The following is a 25,985-nucleotide window of genomic DNA, read 5'->3' on the forward strand; positions in this document are numbered from 1 at the left end:
AGAGCTACCGTCACAGTGGAAAGTACAGCTTCATCAGAGATCTTTCAAATAGAGAACATGGTACAAACTGAAGTCAGTATTTTTTAACAGAGCAGCTCATCAGCAACCTGGTTCCTGTTTCTTAACTGATAAGGACAAAGGAAGGCTTCAAAAGAAATGTGGCTGTCACATGAAGCACAGAGCTGTTAGAGAACTGGTCTTTCGAGTTAGCAAACTCTGCTGGTAGGAAGCTGAGGGAGAAAGAGCTCACCAGCCGGATGGTAAGTGTCTTTCCTTGGGGCGTTTTTCAAAAATGCTTTGATCTCAAAGGGAATGGAATTTGAAAACAAAAATTTTGGTTGAAAATAATCATTGCCCTTGATTTTCTGTCTTTGAGAAAGGTAGTCTTACCAATGGGAAAACCAAGGTACAGAGTGATGAAGTCCCTTAAAGTCTTGTTTGTATTACATGGAACTTTGGCCTCAGGTGCGTGCTAAGTTGCTTCAGTCATGTCCGACTCTTTGTGAGGTTTTACTGACTGTAGCCCGCCAGGCTCCTCTGTCCATGGGATTCTCCAGGAAAGAATACAGGATTGGGTTGCTATGCCCTCCTCCAGGGGATCTTCCTGACCCAGGGATCGAACCCACATCTCTTACATTGCCTGCATTGGCAGGTGGGTTCTTTACTGACCCAGGGATCGAACCCACATCTCTTACATTGCCTGCATTGGCAGGTGGGTTCTTTACTGCTAACACCAAATGGGAAGCCCATTGGCCTGCTGTACTAGAAAAGAAATGGAGAGGGGTGGACTTGGGAGGGGGGTCTTGTGGTATATAGTACATGCAGAGTGCTCATATTCCAGAATTGTTCTTGCTGGAATCCACTGAATTCAGAAATGGAATCTGCTCAGATGGTGGAGAAGGAAAAAAAAGTTTGGGAAGAAAGGAGCTCCTGGGTGGCAGAGGGTGGGGAGGTGGAGAGGAATGTGGTGTGTGGAAGGGGAGAAGGAAATAGAATAGCAAAAGAGAGTGATGTGTTTCAGGAGGAGGGCTGCTGGGGGCCCATCTTTTGAGGGGAGTGGTGGGTAGGGAGGAATAACCGACTCAAATCCATGTCTGTCATGGGCACCTCTGGTTGATGGCTCCGTTCCTCTCCTCTCTGAAGGGCTCTCAACAAAGCATGCAGGGTCAAATGTGGCAGAGCTGGTCCCTAAAGCTGTACCCACAGGAGAAGAGGGAGGTATGCATATGTATGTGCCATATTCAATGACATATTCATGTGTCATTGCCCCCAAAGTCTCAATGTGGACCTTGTCATGCCATTCCTGCTAGTCTTTGAGAGAAAGCTCCAACACCCACAGAACCACATTTAATCCCTGCTCTTGCTCTTACTGATGACTCTAGACCTTTCATCTAACCTCTTTAATTCTTGTACTGTTGACTTATAAAGCCAGCATGTTAGTACTAACGTCAGGCTCAGAGGGTGGTGTCTAAAGATGAAATAGAATCTGCCTGCAATGCAGGAAAGCCAGGTTTGATCCCTGGGTCAGGAAGATCCCCTGGAGAAGGAAATGACAACCCATTTCAGTATTCTTGCCCAGAAAATCCCATGGACAGAGGAGCCTGGAGGTCTACAGCCCATAGTGTCGCAAGAGTTAGACATGACTTAGTGATTAAACCAGCTAACATCAGATTAAGAGTTAGACACGACTTAGTGATTAAACTAGCTAACATCAGATGCTTAATAATGTCAGTCCTCATCATCATCATTATTTTCTTATTTTTCCTACTTTGAGAACGTTCACCTCTGTGCCCTACTGGTGGCCCCCTGTGGCTGCTGATTTGAATCACAGAATCCCCAACAGGAAGGAGAGTTCTCTCTGCTCTTGAACAGCATGTGTAGGTGAGAAGCTTGATCCTTCTATATTTGGATATGTGGGCTAGTAGCTCAAAAATTTCGGGGACGTCTTTGGTTTTCAGATTTCTGCTTTTCCAATAGGAGAACTCTTCATCTACGTCCTTCAAAATATTTGTCCTATGATTATGAGGGTCTATATTTCTCTGCTTGCCCTTCCACACTTTCCAGTTTTTTGTGAGTATGGAGAAAGATGGGGCTTCCCAAGTGGCTCAGTGGTAAAGAATCCACCTGACAATGCAGGAAACTGGGTTCAATCCCAGGGTCAGGAAGATCCCCAGGGGAAGGAAATGGCAAACCACTCCAGTATTCTTGCTTGAAGAAACTCACGGACAGAGGAGCCTGGCGGGCTACAGTCCATGGGGTCTCGAAGAGAGACACGACTCAGTCACTAACAAGAGCAAAATTCTCAATACTTCTGCAGTGATTTACACCCAGAGGTTCAAACTGATCTGTGAAGCAAAGATGAATACCTCTCTCCAGGGAAACTTTCCAGGGAAGGTGAGCAGCTTTTCTCTTGTGTAGCTTCAAGGTCTTTCTGCTTGCACTCTGGAAGATCTCCTCCAGTCTAGTGGGTTTAATTTCATCTATACACTCATGTATGCCAAATTTATATATATCTGGATGTAGGTCTCTAACCTACATGTGTCTCCTGAACTTCAGCAGCAAATAGCTCATTGATGCCTTGACATCTCCAGCTGTATGTCTAAGAGGTATACCTGGTTGTATACATCCCATACTGAGGGACTCTCACTCCAAACCCTGTCCCATGTCCAGACTCCACCTTAATAATAGGCAGAAAAAATATATGGCTAAATTTTGTGCAAAGTCGCTTCAGTCATGTCCAACTCTTTGTGACACTATGGACCATAGCCCGCCAGGCTCCTCTGTCCAGGGGATTCTCTAGGCAAGAATACTGGCTTGGTTGCCAAACCCTCCTCCAGGGGATCTTCCTTGACCCAGGGATAGAACCCGAGACTCTTGCAGGGTTCTTTACCACTAGCATCACCTGGGAAGCACCCCATGGCCAAATTAGATTAATTCTGAAAATCCTAAAGGAGATCAGTCCTGGGTGTTCATTGGAAGGACTGAGGCTGAAGCTGAAACTCCAATACTTTGACCACCTTATGCAAAGAGCTGACTCATTGGGAAAGACCCTGATGCTGGGAGGGGTTGGGGGCAGGAGGAGAAGGGGACGACAGAGGATGAGATGGCTGGATGGCATCACCGACTCGATGGGCATGAGTTTGAGTAAACTCTGGGAGTTGGTGATGGACAGGGAGGCCTGGCGTGCTGTGATTCATGGGGTCGCAAAGAGTCGGACACGACTGAGCGACTGAACTGAACTGAATTCTGAAAATGAAGAGTAATTCTGAGAATTCTTAAAAAGAGGATAATCTGCCCTTGCAGTCAGCAGGCATTGGAAGATTTCTGCTTAACTTGGCAGAATTCATGGCTGCTCAATATCTTGGATTTAGTTATTTATTGGAAGCTCTTGCCTTTCATGTTTTGTCTTGCTGAGTTATTATAAACTACTATACTTTTACACTGGATGGTATCATAGTAGTTAGAGACCAAAATGGCTTAGTTCTCTATAGAAAATGGGCTTAAAGGAAATTAGGGCTACTTATTTTATTTCATCTCCCTGTCTCAATCATAAGAAGGAAAGATTTACCACTGTAATCTCTCTTTTTAGTTGAGGTTAGGGGCAAAAAAGACGTGTCTTTGAGGTTCAGCAAGTCTGATTTCAACCCCAGCTGCAACTGTGTGAGCTTGGTCAAATTATTTAACCAGTCTCATCCTTGGGTTTTTATTTTAATCTGTAAAATTTGAATGCTGCTGATGATAAGTACTATGCAATATTGTACTTTCAATGCAAGGACTTAATTGTTGAATAATTGAATTATTTTATAGTGATAGCTTTTATTTATCACAATAGCTAGACTTTATTAAATGCTTCTGCAAGATATCATGGGTATGCTATTAAAACTCTAACTGAAGCCTTATTGAAAACTAGGAAACCAAGATAACTATGGCCTAGTCTGAAGGAATAAATGCCTAAACTTAATTTAAAAATTTTAAGATATTTTAGGATACAAAATGTAAGTTTGTATTCAAATGTAAGCATGTTTAAGGTAGTATTATTTTGTTTGTCAAAATGATACCTAGAGGTTACAGTGTCCTGGGCGCTGTTACAAGCTTGCCTTCTCCTGATTCTGTGGAGCAGATTCTCATGCCAAAACCGATATGGTCTTAACAGCTAAGTCAAGAATAGTGGCAAGCGGATCTAATTCCTTGAAGTGATGCCAGCATCTTGTGGTGAATCTCCCAGCAGTGACAAGACTTTTCATCTCTCCCTCTGAGACCACATGACTGATATTGGTGCAGAAGGAGACGCCTGCCTCAGAAACACTGCCAGCCACAGGGGAGCAGGGCGGGGAGTGGTGGTGGTGTCAATGGGCTCCAAAAATCCACTGAAACTTTTCTTGGGCAGCACCTCCTCTTTTAACCTTCATCATATCGTAGCAAAATAGTACAGAATCTAAAATAGTTAGGAATCTAGCCTTTGGAGCCAACCTGCTTGGGTTCAAATTCTGGCTCCATCTCTTAGCATAACATAACTGGTACCATTTGCTTACCCTCTTGGTGTCTCAAGGCTTCCCTGGTGGATCAGACAGTAAAGAATCTGCCTGTGATGCCGGAGACCCAGCTTTGGTCCCTGGGTTGGGAAGATCCCCTGGATGAGGGAATAGCAACTCACTCCAGTATGCTTGCCTGGATAATCCCATGGATGGAGGAGCCTGGTGGGCTACAGTCTATGAGGTTACAAAGAGTAGGACGCGACTGAGCAACTAACACCTGCTGTCTCAGTGTCCTTGTCTGTAAAACAACTGTAACAATAATAGTGCCTGCTTCACGGGGTGGTTGTGAGAATGAAGGGGCTAACACATGGAAGTCATTGAGAACTGTATGTGACACGCAGTGAATTCTAGAGAAGCCTTAGCTTTGGTTATTATATTACAGTGCTAGTCTGGAATCAGCCCCAGAATCCTTCTGGGGTGTGGTGAGGTTTGAAAGTAAGTCAAATTTACTCATGACTGAATCACACCAGCTGTGTGGAGCTAAAGGCAAATGTGCAGCTAACATTTGTTTGACATGGAACCCAAGAGTTGAGGCTTATGGTTTTCCATGTCATTCCCTGTAAGGCAGTCTTATGACGTCCCTCTATTTCTATGAATTCTTTAGAAAAACCTGCCTTTCCTGTCTAAGAGCCTGTAGGGACTTGAATCTGAGAATCTGGAATCCGTGTTTGGATGAGACTATGTTAGTTCTGGACCTTAAATAGTACATTTGCAAAATTCCTTAGAGTCTGTTCACTTCTCATCTCTTGCCCCCATTTGCTTTTGAAACTCTCTCAGAACCAAAGCTGTTATAACTGGCTGAGCCTTCCTCGCTAGAGTCTGCCAAATGAAATATCAAAAAGTATTTGGATGGGCAGTTGTAGGGTTCCCGGATTTCCAGATCATTTGGAACTGGAAGTGTAGTAATATCGGAGTCACAAACACCAAGCATTACCTTGAGTAACTGATGCTAAAACAGATAAGATTTGATTACTTCTTCCAAGGGATTATTCACTGTTGTCCTTAAATATTTGCATACCAGGGTCAAGAGTTCTTGGTATACAGTGAACCAGCACTTTTGAACGAGTCATGGATTTTGGCTTAAGGTGAAAATTTAGGGTGGGTGGAGTGGGTATGTGGAAGGATGTCTCTTATCTCCCCTTTAAAATAAAAGAGGGAATTTGTGTATGTGTGGAGTCAGTCCGTAAGGAAGAAGCCGAAAGAACTGGAAAGTATTCACGACTCAGTCACTGACTTGAAGTTCTTTGCTTCTGCCCTTCACTTTGGGTAAGCATCCCTTACTTAACTAAATTTCATAGTAAAAACGTTTCCATACAAGTAATGAGAAAAGTACCAACAATTAATGCTTAGAGGAAATGTGCTATCCTGAAATATATTAAGGGTTATTGTAGTTGTATTTGTCAGTTTCTTTATTGGTTCCATCCTTCCTCTGACTTTTTAAGAAAAAAAATATTTTTTAAGAAAAAAAAATATAGCTGTTATCCTTTTGTTGAAAGAAAAAAAAATGCAATTGTTTTTCGTAGACCTTCAACTTATCTTAGAAAGCCTTTGGTGGATCTTGGGGACAAACAGGATGAGAGACATATTTTTCAGGGTTTGGTATAATGTCTAGGGCAATAATTTGATGGCCATTTTACCCATCTCTTTCTTATTATCCTTAGGAAATATGGGATGACAGCTTCCCTGTGTTCTTGGGGGAAGAAGGGGATCATGTGACCGCACAACAGTTACCAGCCTGTGTGGATGTTTGTGGTTTTATGTCAGCATTTATAATACTGTGTTGTCTAGGGTCTCTTAATTTTATGATTTTCTTTTTTCCCAAAAATAGAAACTTATTTTCTTTCCTCTTAACTTAGCTTCATTCACGAGACAGTGAAACAACACGGCCATCATAAGGTCTGCATGGCACCAAGGTCCAGTATTCAATAATGTGCGTCTGAAGTCAGCTTGTATACTAAAGATCTGCTAATGATGAATGCTCCTTGCAGGGGGCAGGGGTATTAAGCAAGTCAAAATCATGGCTGTAAATATTTTGCTTGTGATTTTTAAAAATTATTTTTAATTGGAGAATAATTGGTTTTTTAATTAATTTATTTTTAATTGGCGGATAATTGCTTGCTTGTGATTTCACATGATTTATTTTTTTGGTAGAGATACTGACAGTTCTTTGCAATTATCTATCTTAGGGAATACCATCAATCTCCTAGGTGGGAGCTTTGCCATTGGATGTCACAAACTCAACCTGAATCAGCTTGAGAATCGGTTCTCAACATCTGCTCTCACTTGAGAAACTGAGAATGAGACTTTGGGTCTCAGTAATTCTAACAGCTCTGATATCTTCCACATCAGCTAAGTTTAGTAAGTATTGCTTTTGAAATGAGATTTAAAACAATTTTAATTAAGTAATTACAAGAACATGTGCCTTGCTATCCAATTGCTCTAGCTGAATGGCAGTGTGGAGAGTTCATTTATGCTCTACAGTTATTCTTTTTTAAAAATCCATTTATTACTTATTTTTGCTTGCTCTGGGTCCTTGTTGCTGCACACAGGCTTTCTGTAGTTGCGGGGACCAGGGGCTACGCTTCACTGTGGGTCATGGGCTCAGATGCCCTGTGGCATGTGGGATATTACCAGACCAGGGATCGAACGTGTGTCCTCTGCATTAGCAGGGGGATTCTTATCCACTGCACCACCAGGGAAGTCCCTAGAGTTATTCTTCATCAGCAGTTCTTCATTTGTCCCCTTTATGGGGACAAATTTTTTATAACAAATACAACATCATTTTGATTTAATGCATTCAAATACATCAAAATGTAACATGGTGCCTGCATATAGAAGGTATGGTCAGGGTTTGTTGACTCAACAACTTGCTTTGTGTAGGTGAACTTCGCTGCTTTTCTTTGGAGCAATGTGGAGGATCAAGGTCAAGGTTAAACCACTAATTTATGTACCCACTGTTAGTCGCTCAGTTGTGTCCAACTCTGCAGTCCCACGGACTGTAGCCTGTCAGGTTCCTCTGTCCGTGGAATTTTCCAGGCAAGAATACTGGAATGGGTTGCCATTTCCTTCTCCAGTGTACCCATTAGAATATTTCATAAAAGAGCCTAGATGATTTACTTATTCTTTCTCAAAGTATCACAGAGTATGACAGCTTTCTCAATTTAATCTTGCTGTTGTTTAATCATTAAGTCATGTCCAACTCTGTGCAATCCCATAGATTGTAGCCTGCCAGGCTCCTCTGTCCAAGAGATTTCCCAGTCAAGAATATTGGAGCAAGTTGCCATTTCCTACTGCAGGGGATCTTTCTGATCCAGGGATTGAACCTGAGTCTCCTGCATTGGCAGGCAGGTTCTTTAGCACCAAGCCACTGGGGAAACTTAGAAGGGGATATTTAGAATACCAAAACTGTAATCTTTTCATATGATCACTTCAAGAAATTTATGTGTTTGTTTGTTTTTTTAATGCAGGCAGATCATTTTTGGGCCTGGAAAATGAGGCTTTAATTGTGACATGTCCCAGACAAGAAAAATCTCCACACCCTGTGGACTGGTATTACTCAAAAACCAACAAAAGTATTACTACCCAGAGAGGAAATCGAATAGTTGCCTCAGGGAAGTGTCTCAAGTTCCTCCCTGCCAAAGTCAACGACTCCGGATTTTATACCTGCATTGTCAGACGGTATTATCCAGGCCTGCTCCTTTGTCTTTAACAGCTAATATTCTGAGCCGCCTCACTTCTCTTCCCTCTCTAGACCTCTCTGGAACAGTCAAATTTATGAAGTAATCTGAATAAAAGAGCAACTTCTAGGAATGTCCTCATGGTGAAGTTCAGGTGGTGGTAAACTATTTGTTATTATTACTTGGAGGCACTGCAAAGTATGCAGTATTTTAGTTCCCCGAACAGAGATTGAGCTCTGTTTGGGGTGTGCTCCCTGCAGTGGATTCATAGAGTCTTAACCACTGGACCACCAGGGAAGCCCCTGGTGAGCTATTTGGATGTATAATTGCAGGGCTTAACTTGTAGCCCAGGTTTTTCTAGTGACTGTGAAGCTGAGAGCACTCGCTCACTCTGAGTTGCAAATAAGAACAACCCAGTATACAAAGCAGTGACCGAGATGTATGACATCCAGGTTAGGCTTGTGATGAATGTAAAAGGGTGGGCACCTGGGCCTTCCACCTGAGGGGCAAGCCCGAGTGCATTACTCTACAAGTAAATTGTCACAAATGTGATTTTGTGCCTGGTTGGTAAATATAAGCGAGGAGACCAACCATGTCAAAAGGCAAGTTGCTCTAGCTCAGCGCCTGGGCTCTGAGGTCAGATGGTGTTAGTTTTGAGTCCATGGTCCTCACCACTTATCTCTGTGCTGTTGTTAAGTCACTGCTCCTTCTCTGTTCCCTCATCTGTCAAATACACGTGATAACAGAACCCACTTCAGAGGCCGTTATGAGCACAAAACGAGGTAATGTTACCACCTTAATAAATGGTACATAGGAAAGAAACTCCTAAGAGATACTAATTATTTTCATTATTATATCAGGTGTTGGTGTGACGGCACATATAGTATATAGAGAAATGGTGAGGGAGTTGTTTTTAAGGCTACAGTAGGGGTTATGTTTTAAGCTTCCTTGGTGTCTCAGTGGTAAAGAATCTGCCTGCCAATACAGGAGATGTGCGTTCATCCAGGAAGATCTGCTGGAGAAGGAAATGGCAACCTGCTCCAGTATTTTTGCCTGGACGACCCCCTGGATAGAGGAACCTGGTGGGCTACAGTCCCTGGGGTTGCAACACTGAGCAACTGAACCGCAACTGCAAGGGGTTGTGTTTTATTTAAAATGTAACCATAAAACCAATTAAAACTTCAGATTTTAATGATTATTTTAAAATAAGAGCTACTCTATATCAATTGTTTTAGGAAGAAAAATTAGAGTTGCATTATTTCATAATGTTAGTATTAAGTTAAAAGTTAGAGTCAGATTAAGTCATTTCATAATGCTGATATTACAACCTGCCTGCCGATGCAAGAGACGCAGCTTTGATCCCTGGGTTGGGAAGATCCTCTAGAGAAGGAAATGGCAATCCACTGCAGTATTCTTGCTGAATTAAGAGTTGGATTAAATCATTTCATAATGCTAAATAATATCAAGTAAAAGTTAGAGTTGGATTAAATTATTGCATAATGCTAAGTGACTTTTAAAAAATTGCTTGATTTATTTTAATAGTCCTACCTCCAATAAGACTGGATATGTGAACGTCACCATTTTTGAAAAGCAATCAGATTGCAATATTCCAGATTATCTGATATACTCAACGACATCTGGATCAGAAAAAAAGTCCCTAATATTTTGTCCTACAATTGACCGCTACAATTGGACACAGCCTGTTGAGTGGTTTAAGGTAAAAAGAAACTTGCAGGGAAATAGATGAAAATACACAACCAAAATAGATGTGAAAGAATTACTAAAAGTGTACTGGAACCTTTCATTTCAGAACTGTGAAGTTCTCCAAGGACAAAGGTACCTGGCACATAAGACGTTTTTGCTGATTCATAATGCAACCGACAAGGACACTGGTGATTATACATGTAAATTTATGCACAATGAATATGGAGTCAAATATATTGTAACAGCAACCAGATCATTCACAGTTACTGGTGAGCTACTAAATGTAACAAAGGGCAATACTGAAAAAAGATAAAGTTAGAGAAATTGTGTCCTTCTTGTTGACTTGCCTGTATTTTATCCTCCTCCTTGAACTTCCTCCTGGCTCATCTTTTCTTACACATTCTCTAATATGATGCAAAGAGCTTTTCTATATTATACACCATCAAGTTTTAATACATTTGGGGGCAGTGGGCGAAATTACACTAATAATTCAAAGCCACATCTGCTCTCTCCTCTATATTTTAATTTTTCAAAGGTAATGCAATCACCTAACATTATTTTGAACAGCAGCTCAACTATTTGAAGAGCGGGATTACTTTCTCCCAATGTCTTGTCAGACTTTCTGTAAGTAGAGCAAGATCTGTTTACTCTCTGATATAACTAAATGGATTAGAAGTACAATGAGAAGCTTTATAAAGAGATACATAGGTATCATTGGGTGGTTTTCAATCTTGATTTGCAAGGCTTTCATCATCATCTACAACCTTAGGTAGGTCATTTAATTCTAATTTTTATTTCAAGCTCACTTTACATTCTATAAAAATCCATCAGGGGAAAGTCTTCACAATCAAACCTGAAAGATCAACAAAGAGTTGGGGTCTCCTCAACATAGCTTGATCTGGGAGTATAGATGAAACCTATATGCCTGGCACATTTCTTCGGGCAGAACAATAGTGGACAAGAGTTTTGTCTGGAGTTTTCCGGTGCTCCACCCCTGTAAAATGAACACCACTGGACCACATTTGTGTTAGTATCTCTCAGTGATCAACATCAAATCCCACAGAGGTCCTTAATCAGAGCACTCTGAAATAAGTGAGAATCAAGGGGTACAGGAATGCATCTGTGCTCCATTAGAACTAATTTCTAATTCAGTTAGTTATACTAGAGATTAAATAGGTTTCTCTCTATTTACATAACCTCTGAGAATACTTTTACCATGTCTAGGCAACAATGCTACAGGAATTTGAACTTTCTGATACGGTGAGCCACACAGGTGGAAGGCTGTGAGTACAAGTGTAGACTTACGTGTTTATCACTTTCATGGGCCTTTGAAAATCTTCCCTGTAGTGTTCTGCCTATTCTATAGAAATGAGGTTTTCTGGCAATTGCTACATTATGCAATTCATTTAATGGTTTGCATAATATTTGTTATAACAATAAAAAAAGAGAAGAGAAAATATCAAAAAAACAACATAGCTAGTAGCAGAAAGGTGTTGTTTGACTGTTTTTGTTTAACTGTGTGCAGGTGTATGTGTATACATGTGTGCTTGTTGCCATGGATCACTTTCGAAAGATGTGAGAAACGTCGCTATGAAATAGGACAGAAATATGAAAATACAAGCTTTGTATTTTCGGCTAGTCAGTGCTCTCCAAATACTGAAATTCTGTCTTTGTCTTTAATTTCAGAGGAGCAGCACTCTTCTTTGCCTCCTGAAATTAAAGCACCTGCACAAAATGAAATAAAGGAAGTGGAAATTGGTAAGAAAACTATAAGAATACTGTAAAATGTTTGCCTGGAAAAACTTCCATGTGACCCCAGGGTCAGGCTATCTCCATAGCAGGTCTTGAGGATTGAGTGAGATATACTTGCAAACACCCGTCTTGGGCACTTTCTAGTATCAGGGGTATGTGCTCACCACCATATACAGCACTTACATTTGTTCTGTGCTCTGCTTTGCTTTTTGTGTTTTGGTGCTTTTGCCCGTGTTGCCTCATTTCCCTCTTGCTTCTGTCCAGGAGGTAGATATTGTCCTACTTTATGTTTGTGGATGGTTAGGCTTAGACAGATCAATGTGTGCTGTGCTAAGTCACTTCACGTCCCACTCTCTGGGACCCCATGGACTGTAGGCTGCCAGGCTCCTCTGTCCATGGGATTCTCCAGGCAAGAATTCTCCAGGGTGTCTTCCCAACCCAGGGATCCAACTCGCAACCCACATCTCTTACATCTCCTTGCACCGGCAGGCGGGTTCTTTACCACTAGCGCCACCTGGGAAGTCCCATCTTTCTATAAGAACACTAGAGTACCTTGTGTTCTGATTATCACAGATTATACCGTTGTCACCTCCTGGGAGACTCTAAGCTCCTTTTCTCTCTTCAGATGCCTCTTGTTTGTTTTTTTAGTATTTTTAAAGTCTTTCCTGAATGTGTCACAGTATTGCTTCTGTTTTACGTTTTGGCTTTTTGGCCGTGAGGCATATGGGATCTTTTAGCTCCCCGACCAGGGATTGACCTCACACCCCCTGCCCTGGAAGGAGAATTCTTAACCACTGGACCACCAGGGAAGTCCCTGAATGCCTAATTCTTGACCCAGGAATGATGAACTCAGTAGGGGACAGCTGAATGTACTGTCCTAAGGCAGGAAACAGCCCTTAAGTCTTTCCTCTGAAGGAGGAAGTCTCAAATTAACAGGAGGGAGAGTAGAGAGGCTCTTGTTAGAAGATAATAAATAGTGGAATAGTTAGAAATCATGGAATTGTAGCTGAGTCAGATGAAATGGTTTTACCTACAAAGGTAATAACAGGGAAAGGAGGGGGATTTGGTAGGATGAGAAAGGAGTGGAAGACAGCCATTAAAAAGAAATTGCAAATGACCCAATTTCATTCCCTTTTATGGCTGAGTAATATTCCCCACACAGTGAAAAAAGTCAGAAAGAGAAAAACAAATATTGTATATTAATGCATATATGTGGAATCTAGAGAAACAGGGCAGATGAACCTGTTTGCAGGGCAGGAACAGAGACGCAGATGTAGAGAATGGATGTGTGGAAATGGTGGGGGTGGTGGCATGAACCGGGAGATTGGGACTGCCGTATATACACTACCCTGTGTGAATCAGTTAGTGGGAACCTGCTCTGTCGGGCAGGGAGCTGGGCTTGGTGCTCTGTGACGACCTGGAAGGTTGGGATGGAGGTGGGGTAGGGTGGGGAGGGGTGGATGTCCAAGAGGGAGGGGATATGTGCTTACATACAGCTGATTCGTGATGTTGCACGGAAGGAACTAACAGAACATTGTGAAGCAACTATGTGTGCTCAGGTGCTCAGTCGTGTCCCACTCTTTTCAACCCCATGAACTGGAGCCTGCCAGGCTCCTTGGTACATGGGATCTCCTAGGCAAGAATGCTGGAGGGGGTTGCCCTTCCCTTCTCAAGGAGATCTTCCCAACCCAGGGATCGACCTGTGTCTCCTGCACTGGCAGGAGGATTCTTTCCCACTGAGCCACCTGGGAAACCCAAACAACTCTATCCCATTTTTTTTTTAAAGCAGCTATACCCCAATTAAAAAAGATAAATTTCAATGTATAGTAAAGGGAAACCTTAGATTACAATGTGGCATTGGTGAAGGCTCTTGAGTTTCTGCTGCAAAGCAGGGAAGAAAGGAGAGGGGAGAGGGGGCTGAGCTTCACCCTGACCTGTGAGTGAAGTGAGGATGCTGGGAGAGGAGAGGAGGAGGCAAAGGGGGGCAGAGAAAGAAGAAGGTGCTAATGATGAAGAAGGGAAATGGGGATCCATTTATGGCCACGTATCTGCCTGCAGTGCAGGAGACGAGGATTGGCTCCCTGGGTCAGGAAGATCCCTGAAGGGAGTGGCAGCCCACTCCAGTATTCTTGCCTGGAAAGTTCCATGGACAGAGGAGCCTGGCAGGCTGCAGTCCATGGGGTCAAAAAGAGATGCGACTTAGTGACAGTTTCACTTTTCTTTCATGGCACACAGAGAGTGTTCAGTGAATTTTTTTCACCTTAAATTAAATCCCATTTGAACAGAATTTTATTGGTGAGTTTCTTTCCTTCTCATCTAGGAAAACCAACAAACATAACGTGCTTGGCTTGCTTTGGGAAAGGCTATCAGGTCATGGCTGAGGCCTTCTGGCGGGTGAACGGAAGTGAGGTTAAGAACTTTGGTGAAACGAGAATACAAGTGATGCAGGAGCGCACACAAAGGTATTTTTCAATGGCAGTTAAAGCAGCCCCCACCTTCCCCCCTGGTTTGCAGCTGCACAGTAAGCACTGGAAGTAACAGCCTGCTGTTTAATCCTAGTGGTGAGCTGACTTGCCGAAGAGCTGTTTTAAAAATCGAGGAGGTCAAAGAAGAGGATTTGACGTGGAAGTATGAGTGTCTGGCCATGAATTTCCATGGCTTCGTCACGCACACTGTAACACTGCGGAGGAAAAACCCAAGTAAGGCGTGTTTCTGAGACTGCAGTCACTTGAGTTTGCTGTATCAACTGTAAGCTGAAATCACATTCTCAGAGAACAGTGCGTTGGCCAGTGGTTGCTGGAAAATCCATCAAGACAACAGAATGCTCCATCTCACAAATTGAAGAAGGCAGGGGGAGAAAAGATTTGTCTTGGGTATAGGCATTACACATATATACACTGTATATAGAGATAGGTATATATTGTGTAGAGAGACAGAATTCAAGACAGAAAGGAAGCCCTTGAACTGTCACTGTGCTTTTTACGATCAGCACACTCAGACCCTGTTAAACCAGTCAGTAAGGACACACGTCTTCTCCCTGGGAGTGAGTGTGTCTTTCTTCCACTCCCTCCATGTACAACTATGCACAATGATGGCAGCAAAACATAGTTTCACAAACACTTCCTTCCTGAGCACCTGTCAATTCTCTCACTTGTTTGCACATCCAAGTAAAGACACTCCATTGGTTACATGAAGCATTTATTCCAGTGTAACAAAGGATGCAGGGAAATTTTTGATATCTTTTCTTGTCACTCCATGTGTGATGATGTAGAAATTATTTAATGTGTTTGTCATATAGTCACAGGGAGAATTCAACTCCCAGTTTATACCCATAAGTGGGGTACTGTGCTGTGCTTAGATGCTCAGTCGTGTTGGACTCTTTGTGACCCCATGGACTGTAGCCCTGCCAGGCTCCTCTGTCCATGGGATTCTCCAGGCAAGAACACTGGAGTGGGTTGCCATGCCCTCCTCCAGAGGATCTTCCCAACCCAGGGATCGAACCCAGGTCTCCCGCATTGCAGGCAGATTCTTTGCCAGCTGAGCCACCAGGGAAGCCCAAGTGGGGTAAAGTCCAGATTAATTTGGATAAACCCACAGAGGCACCACTTGATTGGGAGAGATGGGAAAGTTTAACAAATTTGATAGGGTTATTTAGTCTTTGCCTGAGGTGGTCTTTTGGATTTTTCTTGTTTGAATTCAACACAAACCACTGATTTGTAAGTTTTTATAAAACAACAGAACCATGACTGCTGTAGATGATTTTAAATATTATTATCATGCTCCATGGGTTGTCAGGATTCTGCTAGTTATATATATATATACATATATATATGCATGTCATCTCAGGATGTGTGGACCCTGATGAGATGTCATTTTATGGTGACATCGTGGTGCTGGTGGGCACGGAAGGCCCCACAGGAAAAGGGAAGCCTCCCGACCCAGCTCTGCCATGGTGTCCTTATCCCATTGCTGTCTGTGCGCACATTGTCATTTTATGAATGTTCTCTAGGTCCCTGTGTATTGGAATTGTTTCCTTTCTTTCTTTTTTTTTTGATCGGAATGTAATTGCTTTTGTTGTGTTCATTTCTGCTGTTCAACTAAGTGTATCAGCTATGCACATACATATATCTCCCACCTTGGATCTCTCTCCCATCCCTGCCCCCATCCCACCCCTCTAGGTCATCACAGAGCTCCCAGCTGGAACTGTTCTCATGTTACGCATACATGTGATTTTGTTTCTTCTAAATCATCTTTATATGCTAACTTTCACCTGCTTTTCTTCAAATCAACACAATTATACTCTGTCTCAATAACTGTGTAAATTAAACAAAAATTGTTGCAACTGTTTTTAATGGTCACAATAAGTTTCTTTGTTTCTAATAATACAGTAAAAGAAATTATACACTGTCCTGAATTTTAAAAATAAAAACTTAAAAGCCTATGTCCCCATATGATTAAATATTCAACATTTGATACTACTACTATTAATAATAATAATGTGTGCGTTCAGTCTGTGTTCAACTCTTTGTGACCCCAAGGACTGTAGCCCGCCAGGCTCCTTTGTCCATGGGATTCTCCAAACAAGAATACTGGAGTGGGTTGCCACGCCCTTCTCCAGGGGATCCCCCAGTGCAGGTATTGACCCAGGTTTCCTACATTGCAAGCAGATTTTTTACTGTCTGAGCCATTAGGCAATAATAATAATAATAATAAGCATTTATTCACTGTTCTCTAAATATGAGGACCAGGCACTATTTTTCATATAATTTTTCATTTGTTTTATAAAAAATCCATAATGAAGTTACTATTATTATTGTCTACTTTTATAGATTAGGAAACTGAAAGAGGTTGACTAATTGTGCAGTTCTATGAGCCAGGACTCAGACGCAGCTTTTCCTGTTTATAAACACTTATGGAAAATATTCAGTGTTAGGCATCGCATATAAGGGTTATTTATATCATGGCATCTGGTCCCATCACTCAATGTGAAATAGATGGGGAGACAGTGGAAACAGTGTCAGACTTTAATTTTCTGGGCTCCAAAATCACTGCAGATGGTGATTGCAGCCATGAAATCAAAAGACTCTTACTCCTTGGAAGGAAAGTTATAACCAACCTAGATACCATATTAAAAAGCAGAGACATTACTTTGCCAACAAATGTCCGTCTGGTCAAGGCTATGGTTTTTCCAGTGGTCATGTATGGATGTGAGAGTTGGACTGTGAAGAAAGCTGAGCACCGAAGAATTGATGCTTTTGAACTGTGGTGTTGGAGAAGACTCTTGAGAGTCCCTTGGAATGCAAGGAGATCCAATCAGTCCATCCTAAAGGAGATCAGTCCTGGGTGTTCATTGGAAGGACTGATGCTGAAGCTGAAACTCCAGTACTTTGGCCACCTAATGCAAAGAGTTGACTCATTGGAAAAGACCCTGATGCTGGGAAGGATTGGGGGCAGGAGGAGAAGGGGATGACAGAGGATGAGATGGCTGGATGGGTTTGAGTAAATTCTGGGAGTTGGTGATGGACAGGGAGGCCTGGCATGCTGTGATTCATGGGGTCGCAAAGAGTCGGACACAACTGAGCAACTGAACTGAACTGACTGATGCATTTGTAAAGTAACATTTAGGAAGATACTGAACTTCAAATTCTCTTAATGTCTTGAATTAACTTCTTTCTGCTTGTAAACCAGTCACATGCATATTGTGCAAGAAATTGGGATTCCCAGCGCATGTCCAAATATTATTTTTAGAAAAAGTGACCTGGAGAGGAATCAAGTTGAAATAATTTACGTAGGGAATATTTATCATTTAAACTGATGACAAGACAGATACTAGGCTCACTGCCAATTTTCAGTTTTTAATCAGCTCACTTTATTCATTCTTTGTAAATTTTTTTATTAAAAAGAATTTTTTTTTTTTTGGTTGTGCCATTAGGCATGTGGGATCTTAATTCCCTGACCAGGAATCATACCTGTGCCCCCTGCAGAGAAAGTGCAGAGTCCTAACCACTGGACTGTCAGGGAATTCCCCACCTTGGTAATTCTTGATTTCATAGTGCTAGATAGTCAGGAAGCTGATGAGCTAATGAAAGAATTTGCAAATCTGAACCAGTGATTTTCTTTGGCAAAACTGGGAGTCTATGTTTTGAGATCAGATGGAAATGAAAAGGGAACTATACAGCCAAATCTCATTTGAGTCTCCTCACATTTATCGTTAAGTAGGACTATTTGTAAGATAGGATGGTTAACAATTTTAAAGTGGGAAGTAAACTTACAACAGCCAAAATTACTATTGATGAGCACAGTCCTTACATTCAGTTTGTATATATCTGATACAGTCCAGATGGGGACCATCTTGCGTATATATGTTGTGAAGCAATGAGTAAAGGTAAAGGTGCAGCAGTGGCTAAAAAATGTTCAACAGAAGGGAAATAACGGTGTATTTAGGACCAAAAACCCAGTAATTTGACTTCATCAAACACTCATTAGAGACTTACAAAGTTCTTGTTTTTCCCTTTGCTTTCCTGTGTCACCAACCCCAGATGTGATAAGTCTCTAAAGACCTGTTGATTATTTCTCCCTGATGCCACCAATGCCAAGCCTGTCCATTCCTTTCTCCTTATTACACGAATCTGGCCCCTCCCATGCTGCAGAAACTTCTCATCTCATTCTACTCCGAGGGTCTATTGGCCACGGAAACAAAACTTCATGCCATCAGACTAATCTTGCTTGAAAACCACCTTTATTGTTAAGGAACCACTCAACACTCTTCAGTGGCTCCCACAACCAGGACAGAGACAAAATGCTTCAGCTGGACCCTCCAGTCTGATCAGAACCTAGGCCTAGAGCCAGCTTTCCAATCATGTATTCCAGCAATTCCCCAGATTAGAGTATCTGTCTTCCTCAGAAAACACACTCCCATCGCTGCCCTTGGGATCATAGCATCCTTGCGTGCCAGGAGCGCATTTCGTGAAACTCTCCGAATCTCACTCATCTTCCAGGGACCTCATTCCGCAGGAAGTCTCCAATTGCTAGTCCAGCACACAGTGGGTACACCTTCCTAAAACCTCTTTGAGCTAAAACTGATGCTTTCACTTCCTATCTTAGCTAAGTTTACATGTGTCTCTTTATCTTTTATATTGAAAAGACCCTGATGCTGGGAAAGACTGAAGGCAGGAGGAGAAGGGGACAACAGAGGACGAGATGGTTGGGTGGGATCACTGATTCAATGGACATGAGTTTGAGCAAACTCCAGGAGATGGTGAAGGACAGACAAGCCTGGCATGCTGCAGTCCATGGGGGCGCAGAGTCAGACCTGACTGAGAAAGAACAACTGTATGTCTTATGCTTTGAAAATCCCCTACAATGCCTAACCCGGTGCCTTGCACAGAATAGAGGCTCAATAACCATTAATTTACTGATTCTTGAAACAGCCACGAGAATTCCACATAGGCAGTCCTTGTGCGAATTTCTTGTCCTCCCAATGGATGGCAGCACCCATGTGTTTTTTTATTTTCTTCTGTTTTAGAAATAATAATGATCATGTTTCTCCTCCCCCATCTTTTGAATAGTGGATCAACAAAGTACCTACTACATGCTTGCAGGATTTAGCCTGTTGTTACTACTAATCAATGGCTTGGTGATAATTCTAAAAGTGTTCTGGATTGAGATTATTCTGTTCTGGAGAGACATAGCTAGACCTTCCAAAACTAGGAATGGTAAGTGGCAAGTTTCAAATTTTCTTTAATAGAAAAGGTTCTATACTGGCTGTTGTTTGCTTCTAATAATCTCTTAATAGTTATGATACTAAACCTAGATTTTCTCTTATTAGCATATTATCAATAAATCTTTTTGAGTACTCAGAGGACACTCTTCATCCTGTCTGGTCATTCCTTGTGGTTTTGAAATTCACCTAAACGGCTCCAATTTTCTTCCCAGTAGAACTGCTGTTCTTACTAATTCCTCAATATCAGAATCTGCTCCCAGCCCAGAAAGACCATTTGGGGAAATTTGTACTGGTAAAACTTTACGGAAGTCAAACATTTACAAAGTTTTTCGTCTTTTCCAGAGGTGAACATGTTAGAAAGGTCCATCAGATTGTAGGTGTATTTTTACCAGAAACCCTGTTCCATAAAGAGTCTTACCTCCCTACGTATGTATACACATGAAAGGAAGCAGTTATACCTGCTAAATATGAACACCATTCTTTTATTCGGAGGCAGATAAAACTTAGATTTTCCATATGAGTCACTCAACTACAGCTAATTGTTTGATTTGTGAGAAATTCAGACCCCTTAAACATTTCTCCTCCCTTGCCACCAAGAAACTACCTTTTAGCATTTTCACTGCCCCATGGGGAAAACAAAAACTAAAATTTAAATCTGCCTGGCACAGCAAAAAAAAATCCCTTATCTGTGACTATAAATACTTATTAATATATTATTAATCAAACAGGACAATATGGCTTGAACTAAACTGGTCAGGCATTTGTCTGTGTTCAATCTGAACAACTTGAACTCTGTTCAAGTCTGAGACAGTAAAAAGGAGAATGTTGGGACTAAGACTAGTTTCCTGATGACTGTACTGTGTGTGTGCTCAGTCATGTCTGACTTCTTTGTGACCCCATGGACTGTAGCCTGCCAGGCCCCACTGTCCATGGGATTTCCCAGGGAAAAATACTGCAGTGAATTGTCACTTCCTGCTCCAGGGGGGTCTTCCCAACCCAGGGACCAAACCCAAGTCTCTTGCATCTCCTCTATTGTCAGGTTGATCCTGTATCACTGTGCCACCTGGGAAGTCACTTCCTGATGACATTTTGGGGACAGTAGATTGTTGTCATCCTCTCTGGATTCTAGAATATTTGAGGGGATGTGGTATCTTCACCAATAATCCTAAAATTCCAAGAGAAATGTCTATCAAGAGTAAAATGAGAATTTTTTAAGGACCAGTTAATAACGTTGTGCTCCTTGTTCTCATGCTCAGATGGGAAGATCTATGATGCTTATGTGATCTATCCACGAAGCTGCAAAAACAGTCCAGAGGGGGCCAGCTCTGTGGAGTACTTTGTTCACCAGATTCTGCCCGATGTTCTTGAAAATAAATATGGTTACAACTTATGCATCTATGGGAGAGACCTGCTCCCTGGACAAGGTAAACTTATCCACAGTCATCAGGGCCAGAAACTCTCATTCTTCAGAAAGCTAAGTGATGAGCTCTTGAATCAGGAGTTGCGATCATTATTCCAGGTCTTAGGACCAGAACTTATAAATACTTCTCCAGAAGAAGGAAGTACTTCTTTTCTTCTCCTGTCCCCATCACCACTGTGATCCTGAGGTCTTCACAGGAGTGGCAGTGATGTGAAGACAGGGTAAGACATCCTTGCTTGTGAATCTGGCAGGCCCAGCCCCTACTTCGGGTTTCCCTGGTGGCACAGTGGTTAGAGTGCACCTGACAATGCAGGAGATACAGGAGACACTGGTTTGATCTGAGTCAGGAAGATCCCCTGAAAAGGGGAATGGCAGCCCACTCCAGTATTCTTGCCTGGGAAATCCTGTGGACAGAGGAGCCTGGCGGGCTACAGTTCTTGGGGTCACAAAGAGTTGGACGTGATGAGCAACTGAGCACGTCCACCCGCCCCTGCTTCACTTCCCGTGTCCACCACGAGGAGGAATGAAATCTCTGAAGTCTGTCTAGATCTGAAAGACTTAACATCCCAAGAATTATATTCTCCTATCCAGAGGCACTGGCTAACATATTTGAAGGGACTCAAAGTTTCTATAACTCTCCTGACACTGAAGAAACATTTACAAATTTATGTCCTCACAAGAACAGATAGAACTGTGTCTTCTCTTTCTTAATACTCCTAGTCAGTTTCACGTGCTTTTGACAGTTGGGTCACAATTCTAGCATTTCAGTAGTGTTTCCTCTTTCCCTAAATAAAGTCTCAAAATAATCAACTTGTTGGGGTCTGGATGCCAGGTTCTTTTATAGAACAGAGATGGGTGGGGGAGGTGAGAAAGCCAAGTAAAAAGCCCATTCATCTTTCAAATGTCTCCTAGAATGGCCAGCCTCAGAGAGGGGATGTGTTAATTTCCTCCTTCCTGTAGCTACCCCCAGATGGACAGGGTCCTGAACAAAGGCACGTTGGAAACCCTCCTTCTAATGCTACTCGAATTCCTCAGGGACCAGGAAGTATTTGGAACAGGAATGAGGGAGGGTTCGTTTCATAGACTGTGAGTTTAAACTGGCATTCCTACCACAAAGAGGGATTCAGATGCCTACATGCAAGACAGCAAAAGAGACAGATATAAAGAAGACTTTTGGACTCTGTGGGAGAAGCCGAGGGTGGGACGATTTGAGAGAACAGCATTGAAACATGTCTATTACCATATGTGAAATAGATCACCAGTCCAAGTTCGATGCATGAAACAGGCACTCAAAGCCGGTGCACTGGGACAACCTGAGGGATGGGATGGGGAGGGAGCGGGGAGGGGGCTTCAGTATGGGGGACACATGTCCACCCACGGCTGATTCATGTCAATGTATGGCAAAAACCACTACAATATTATAAAGTAATTAGCCTCCAATTAAAATAAATAAATTTATTTTTTTAAAAAGAAGTAAATAACACATCACAGGTGAATCTGATTTATCCTGAAATATTTAGGTAATGTTAATGGCCTAGTACCAGCTTGGGAGAACGGTAGAGTATACAATTCTGGAAGATGCAACCCACATCTCTCCCAAAGCACCCTTCTTCCTCCAGCTCTCCCCACTGGCTAGTTGTGGACCCCATGGACTGTAGCCCGCCAGGCTCCTCCGTCCACGGAATTCTCCAGGCAAGAGTACTGGAGTGGGTTGCCACTTCCTTCTCCGGGGGATCTTCCTGACCAGGCATGGAAACCGCATCTCTAATGTGTCCTGCATTGGCAGGCTGATTCTTTACCACTAGCGCCACCTGGGAAGCCCATGTCCTCTGATCTCACCTCAACCAAAATAAATTAAAAACCAACACCCAAATTCACTTTTCCCTTAGAAAAAGTTCATAACTGGCCCCTGAGGTGCATTTCTTCTCATGACGGTCACCTGCCATTTGCCCTGATAAGCCCGCTCTGCACCGCCCTGCTCCGTCCAGTGGCCTGGGGACTGATCTGTATGGAAGGCATCATCTGCTTCACACCGGGCGTGGCCAATGGGAGATGCAGGCAGGCGCTCAGAGGGCAGGGTGTATCCCTGGTCCCCTCCGGGTGGGGTAGCCCAGGTGGCCGTGCTTCTCCCTGCTGAGCACTGGAGCTGGTCCTCCAGGTACACACCTCGGGCTCCATAACCGTTCCCACTTTCACACCTGGAGGGTGACTGTCACTCTCTGATGTCACCAGTTGTAGAGGTCTGAGCATCTCTCATTGATTTCCCTTGGCTCTGCCCACAAACTGTCCTTTCATTAAACTCTCTCTACTCAGTGCTTTCAAGTATTCTGAGATTTCTGTTAGGATCTACTGACACAAGGTCTCTGGCTGGCACTATTGACATTTATTTCCTGCTTCCAACCCTGTGGACTGGCAGTCTTTGGCCCCTGCTCTCTAAGAATGTCTGGACTTGTTTTTTTTTTTTTCATGGTTGTTCCTCCATCACAGTTCCCTCCTTGCTCTGACAGCTGTGTGTTTTACATGTTTTCACTCCACTCAGAAGTTAAGGGAAATCACCGTAGAGCTGATGGTCCACAAACAGTGGCTTGACAAAGGATCTCATCTTCCTTAAGATTTTCCTAGTTTGAATCAAAGTAGCTTCTACAATAGAGATTACGGGGGGTGGGGGTGGGGGCCTGGGGGTGGGGAGCAAAGTGGATCCAAGACTTCCTGAGACTTGAGTCAGTTCAGAGAAGCAAAGGTTCCTGAGTTTGTGCTGTTTAATAAGAGTTAAAATTCTAAGTCAGAGAGAGAGTAGCATGGAAGTATACACATTACAATGGATATTGTAGCTATACTGCATAGGGAAGTCAGTTGGGAGCCCTGTGATAACCTAGAGGGTGGGATGAAGCGGGGTTGGGAGGGAGGCTCAAGATGGATGCGATATGTGCATACTTATGGCTGAATCATGTTGTTGTACAGCAGAAAGGAACACAACATTATTAAGCAATTATCCTCCAATTAAAAATCAAAACATTTTAATAATTCTAAGTCCTTTTGCAACACGTAAACTAATATTCTAGGAAGATAATGTGTAGATAATTCATCTGTCCATGGACTTCTCCAGGCAAGAATACTAGAGTGGGTAGTTGTTCCCTTCTCCAGGGGATCTTCCCAAACCAAGGATCGAACCAGGATCTCCCGCATTGCAGACGGGTTCTTCACCAGTTGGGCTACCAGGGAAGCCACAACGTGTAGACAATGAACCTGAATTCCAAGTCTCCTGCTATGTAACTGTCGGTTCCCCCTGAGCTGAAGAGCTCTGGACTGCTCTGCCTGGGAGAGAAGAGGGCTTGACTGGCGCGGTGACAGCGGCGTGCGGGTCCTTACCTCTCCCGCCCTGTCTTTTATCACTAGATGTAGCCAGCACAGTGGAAACCAGCATCCGGATGAGCAGGCGGCACCTCTTCATCCTCACTCCCGAGATCGTGCACAGCAAGGAGTTCACCTACGAGCGGGAGATCGCCCTGCACAGCACCCTCATTCAGCAGGACTCCAAGGCCATCCTCATTGAAATGGAGGCTCTGTGCCAGCCTGGCGGCCTGCAGCTTGAGGAGCTTCAGGACTCCCTGAAGCATCTCATCAAAGTTCAGGGGACCATCAAGTGGAGGGAGGACGACGTGGCCAACAAGCAGTCCCTGAATTCCAAGTTCTGGAAACACGTAAGGTACCACATGCCACCGGCGCCAAGCCGACTCCCCAGGAAAACTCCAAGCTTGGCATCCTTGAGTTCCCAGGGGTAATAGTGCTTGCTTTGATGGCGAATGCATCCTGTGTTGTGTACCCGAATTTCTCCTAACTGGGTCACGCTGCTGTACCAGACACTGAGCTCCAAAAATAGTACTATAGCAGAGGGATTTCAGACCTCAGGCATCATACTCTAACTTACTTGGGTGTCCCTGATTCCTGGTGCATGCAAAATGCCCAGGGATTTTCAGCCTCAAGCTCCGGGACTCCTGACCTCATGTTCCATCTCCCTTGGCTAGTCCTTCTCCACTGTGGTCCAGCATCTTCTAGCTACTCTTCCTCTCTCTCACTCTCTCATCCTCTCTCCTTATTCTTTGTCTATATTACATATTTTGAACATATTTTGAAAGTTTTAGAATTAAATTTTCATGTAATCTTAACAGACACTCAGATCATCTCTACTGGAACACCGGTATTAAATCTTCCTCACTCTGCCAGAGTGTGTTAGAGTTTATTCAACCAGATGCTTAATTTTTATCATCTCAATATTGCCGATTTTGTTGGCGTATTTTACTCAATTACCCAATTGTCATTATATTTGTTATTTTCAATTCTAAAAGTTATTTCATATGAGAGAAATGAGAATAATCATACCAAACTCCTTGTATTTCTGTGCTAATCAAGTGAAAAATAAAAGTATTTAGACCAGAGTAAGAATTCATTAAATAGTGACAACTTGTTAAGACATTTTCTTGTAATGTGGATTTCATTCTATGTTCTCTTAAGCAGAGGTCCCCAACCTCTGGGATCTAATGCCTGATGCTCTGAGGTAGACCTGATGTAATAATAATAGAAATAAAGTGCACAAGAAACGTAATGTGCTTGAATCATCCTAAACCATCCCCCCTCCCCCCTCCTCACCACCCCCTCCATGGAAAAATTGTTTTTCATGAAACTGGTTCTTGGTGCCAACAAAGTTGGGGACCACTGCTATAAAGAGTAAATTCTCTCCAGATTCACTACCACCTAGAATGACAGAGGCTTTTCTGATTTATGAACACAGGATATTTTGGAACTGATTTTATTTCCTTCTTTGCATTAACTACTTGAAAGCATAAAGCCAAATATGAAATCTTTCTATAGCAAATACATGGGATATCATAACAGGGAATTGAAAATAATCTCTTCCCTAGCTCCATAATAAAAGAAACTAAAAAATTAGAATGGGGAACACATGTACACCTATGGCGGAGTCATGTCAATGTATTCAAAACCAATACAATATTGTAAAGAAAATAAATAAATAAATAAAACTGAAAAAAAAATTTCAAATGTCTGCTGATAATTCTCACCTTACTAGTCTCTTTGGGAGGGGCAGTTCCTTTTCAGAAAGAAGTAAGGTAAGAATTTTTCCAGGTTTGCCTATTCATTTTTAAAATCACCGATTG

General features: G+C 42.6%; 1 protein-coding gene across 5 annotated transcripts; it reads left to right on the top strand.

Annotated features, from left to right (window-relative positions):
- On the top strand, positions 1–25,862 carry IL1RL1 (interleukin 1 receptor like 1). 5 transcript variants are annotated; one of them, XM_070475574.1, is made up of 13 exons: positions 1–260; positions 6,392–6,465; positions 6,722–6,893; positions 8,003–8,213; positions 9,755–9,929; positions 10,023–10,185; positions 11,603–11,674; positions 13,989–14,130; positions 14,228–14,367; positions 19,237–19,383; positions 20,648–20,815; positions 20,911–21,032; positions 24,208–24,293. In XM_070475574.1, exons 3-12 carry the CDS (start codon positions 6,833–6,835, stop codon positions 21,018–21,020), a joined length of 1,389 nt encoding a protein of 462 aa, XP_070331675.1. In that variant the 5' UTR covers positions 1–260; positions 6,392–6,465; positions 6,722–6,832; the 3' UTR covers positions 21,021–21,032; positions 24,208–24,293. The 5 variants fall into 5 exon arrangements, with proteins under 5 accessions (XP_070331675.1, XP_070331659.1, XP_020730617.2 ...); XM_070475558.1 differs by lacking the exon at positions 20,911–21,032 and having other exon boundaries at positions 24,208–25,862; XM_020874958.2 differs by lacking the exon at positions 20,911–21,032 and having other exon boundaries at positions 6,392–6,448; positions 24,208–25,862.
- Positions 25,863–25,985: the final 123 nt, after the last annotated feature.

This window comes from Odocoileus virginianus, chromosome 2 (assembly GCF_023699985.2).
Source record: "Odocoileus virginianus isolate 20LAN1187 ecotype Illinois chromosome 2, Ovbor_1.2, whole genome shotgun sequence".
In the NCBI taxonomy this organism is placed as follows: domain Eukaryota; kingdom Metazoa; phylum Chordata; class Mammalia; order Artiodactyla; family Cervidae; genus Odocoileus; species Odocoileus virginianus.

Bases quoted from the DNA above. Each gene is read 5' to 3' on its own strand.
- IL1RL1 (XM_070475558.1), top strand. From the start codon at position 6,833: ATGAGACTTTGGGTCTCAGTAATTCTAACAGCTCTGATATCTTCCACA. The intron at 6,894-8,002 runs GTAAGTATTGCT...TTTTTAATGCAG, and splicing joins TTCCACATCAGCTAAGTTTA to GCAGATCATTTTTGGGCCTG. The intron at 9,930-10,022 runs GTAAAAAGAAAC...CTTTCATTTCAG, and splicing joins AGCCTGTTGAGTGGTTTAAG to AACTGTGAAGTTCTCCAAGG.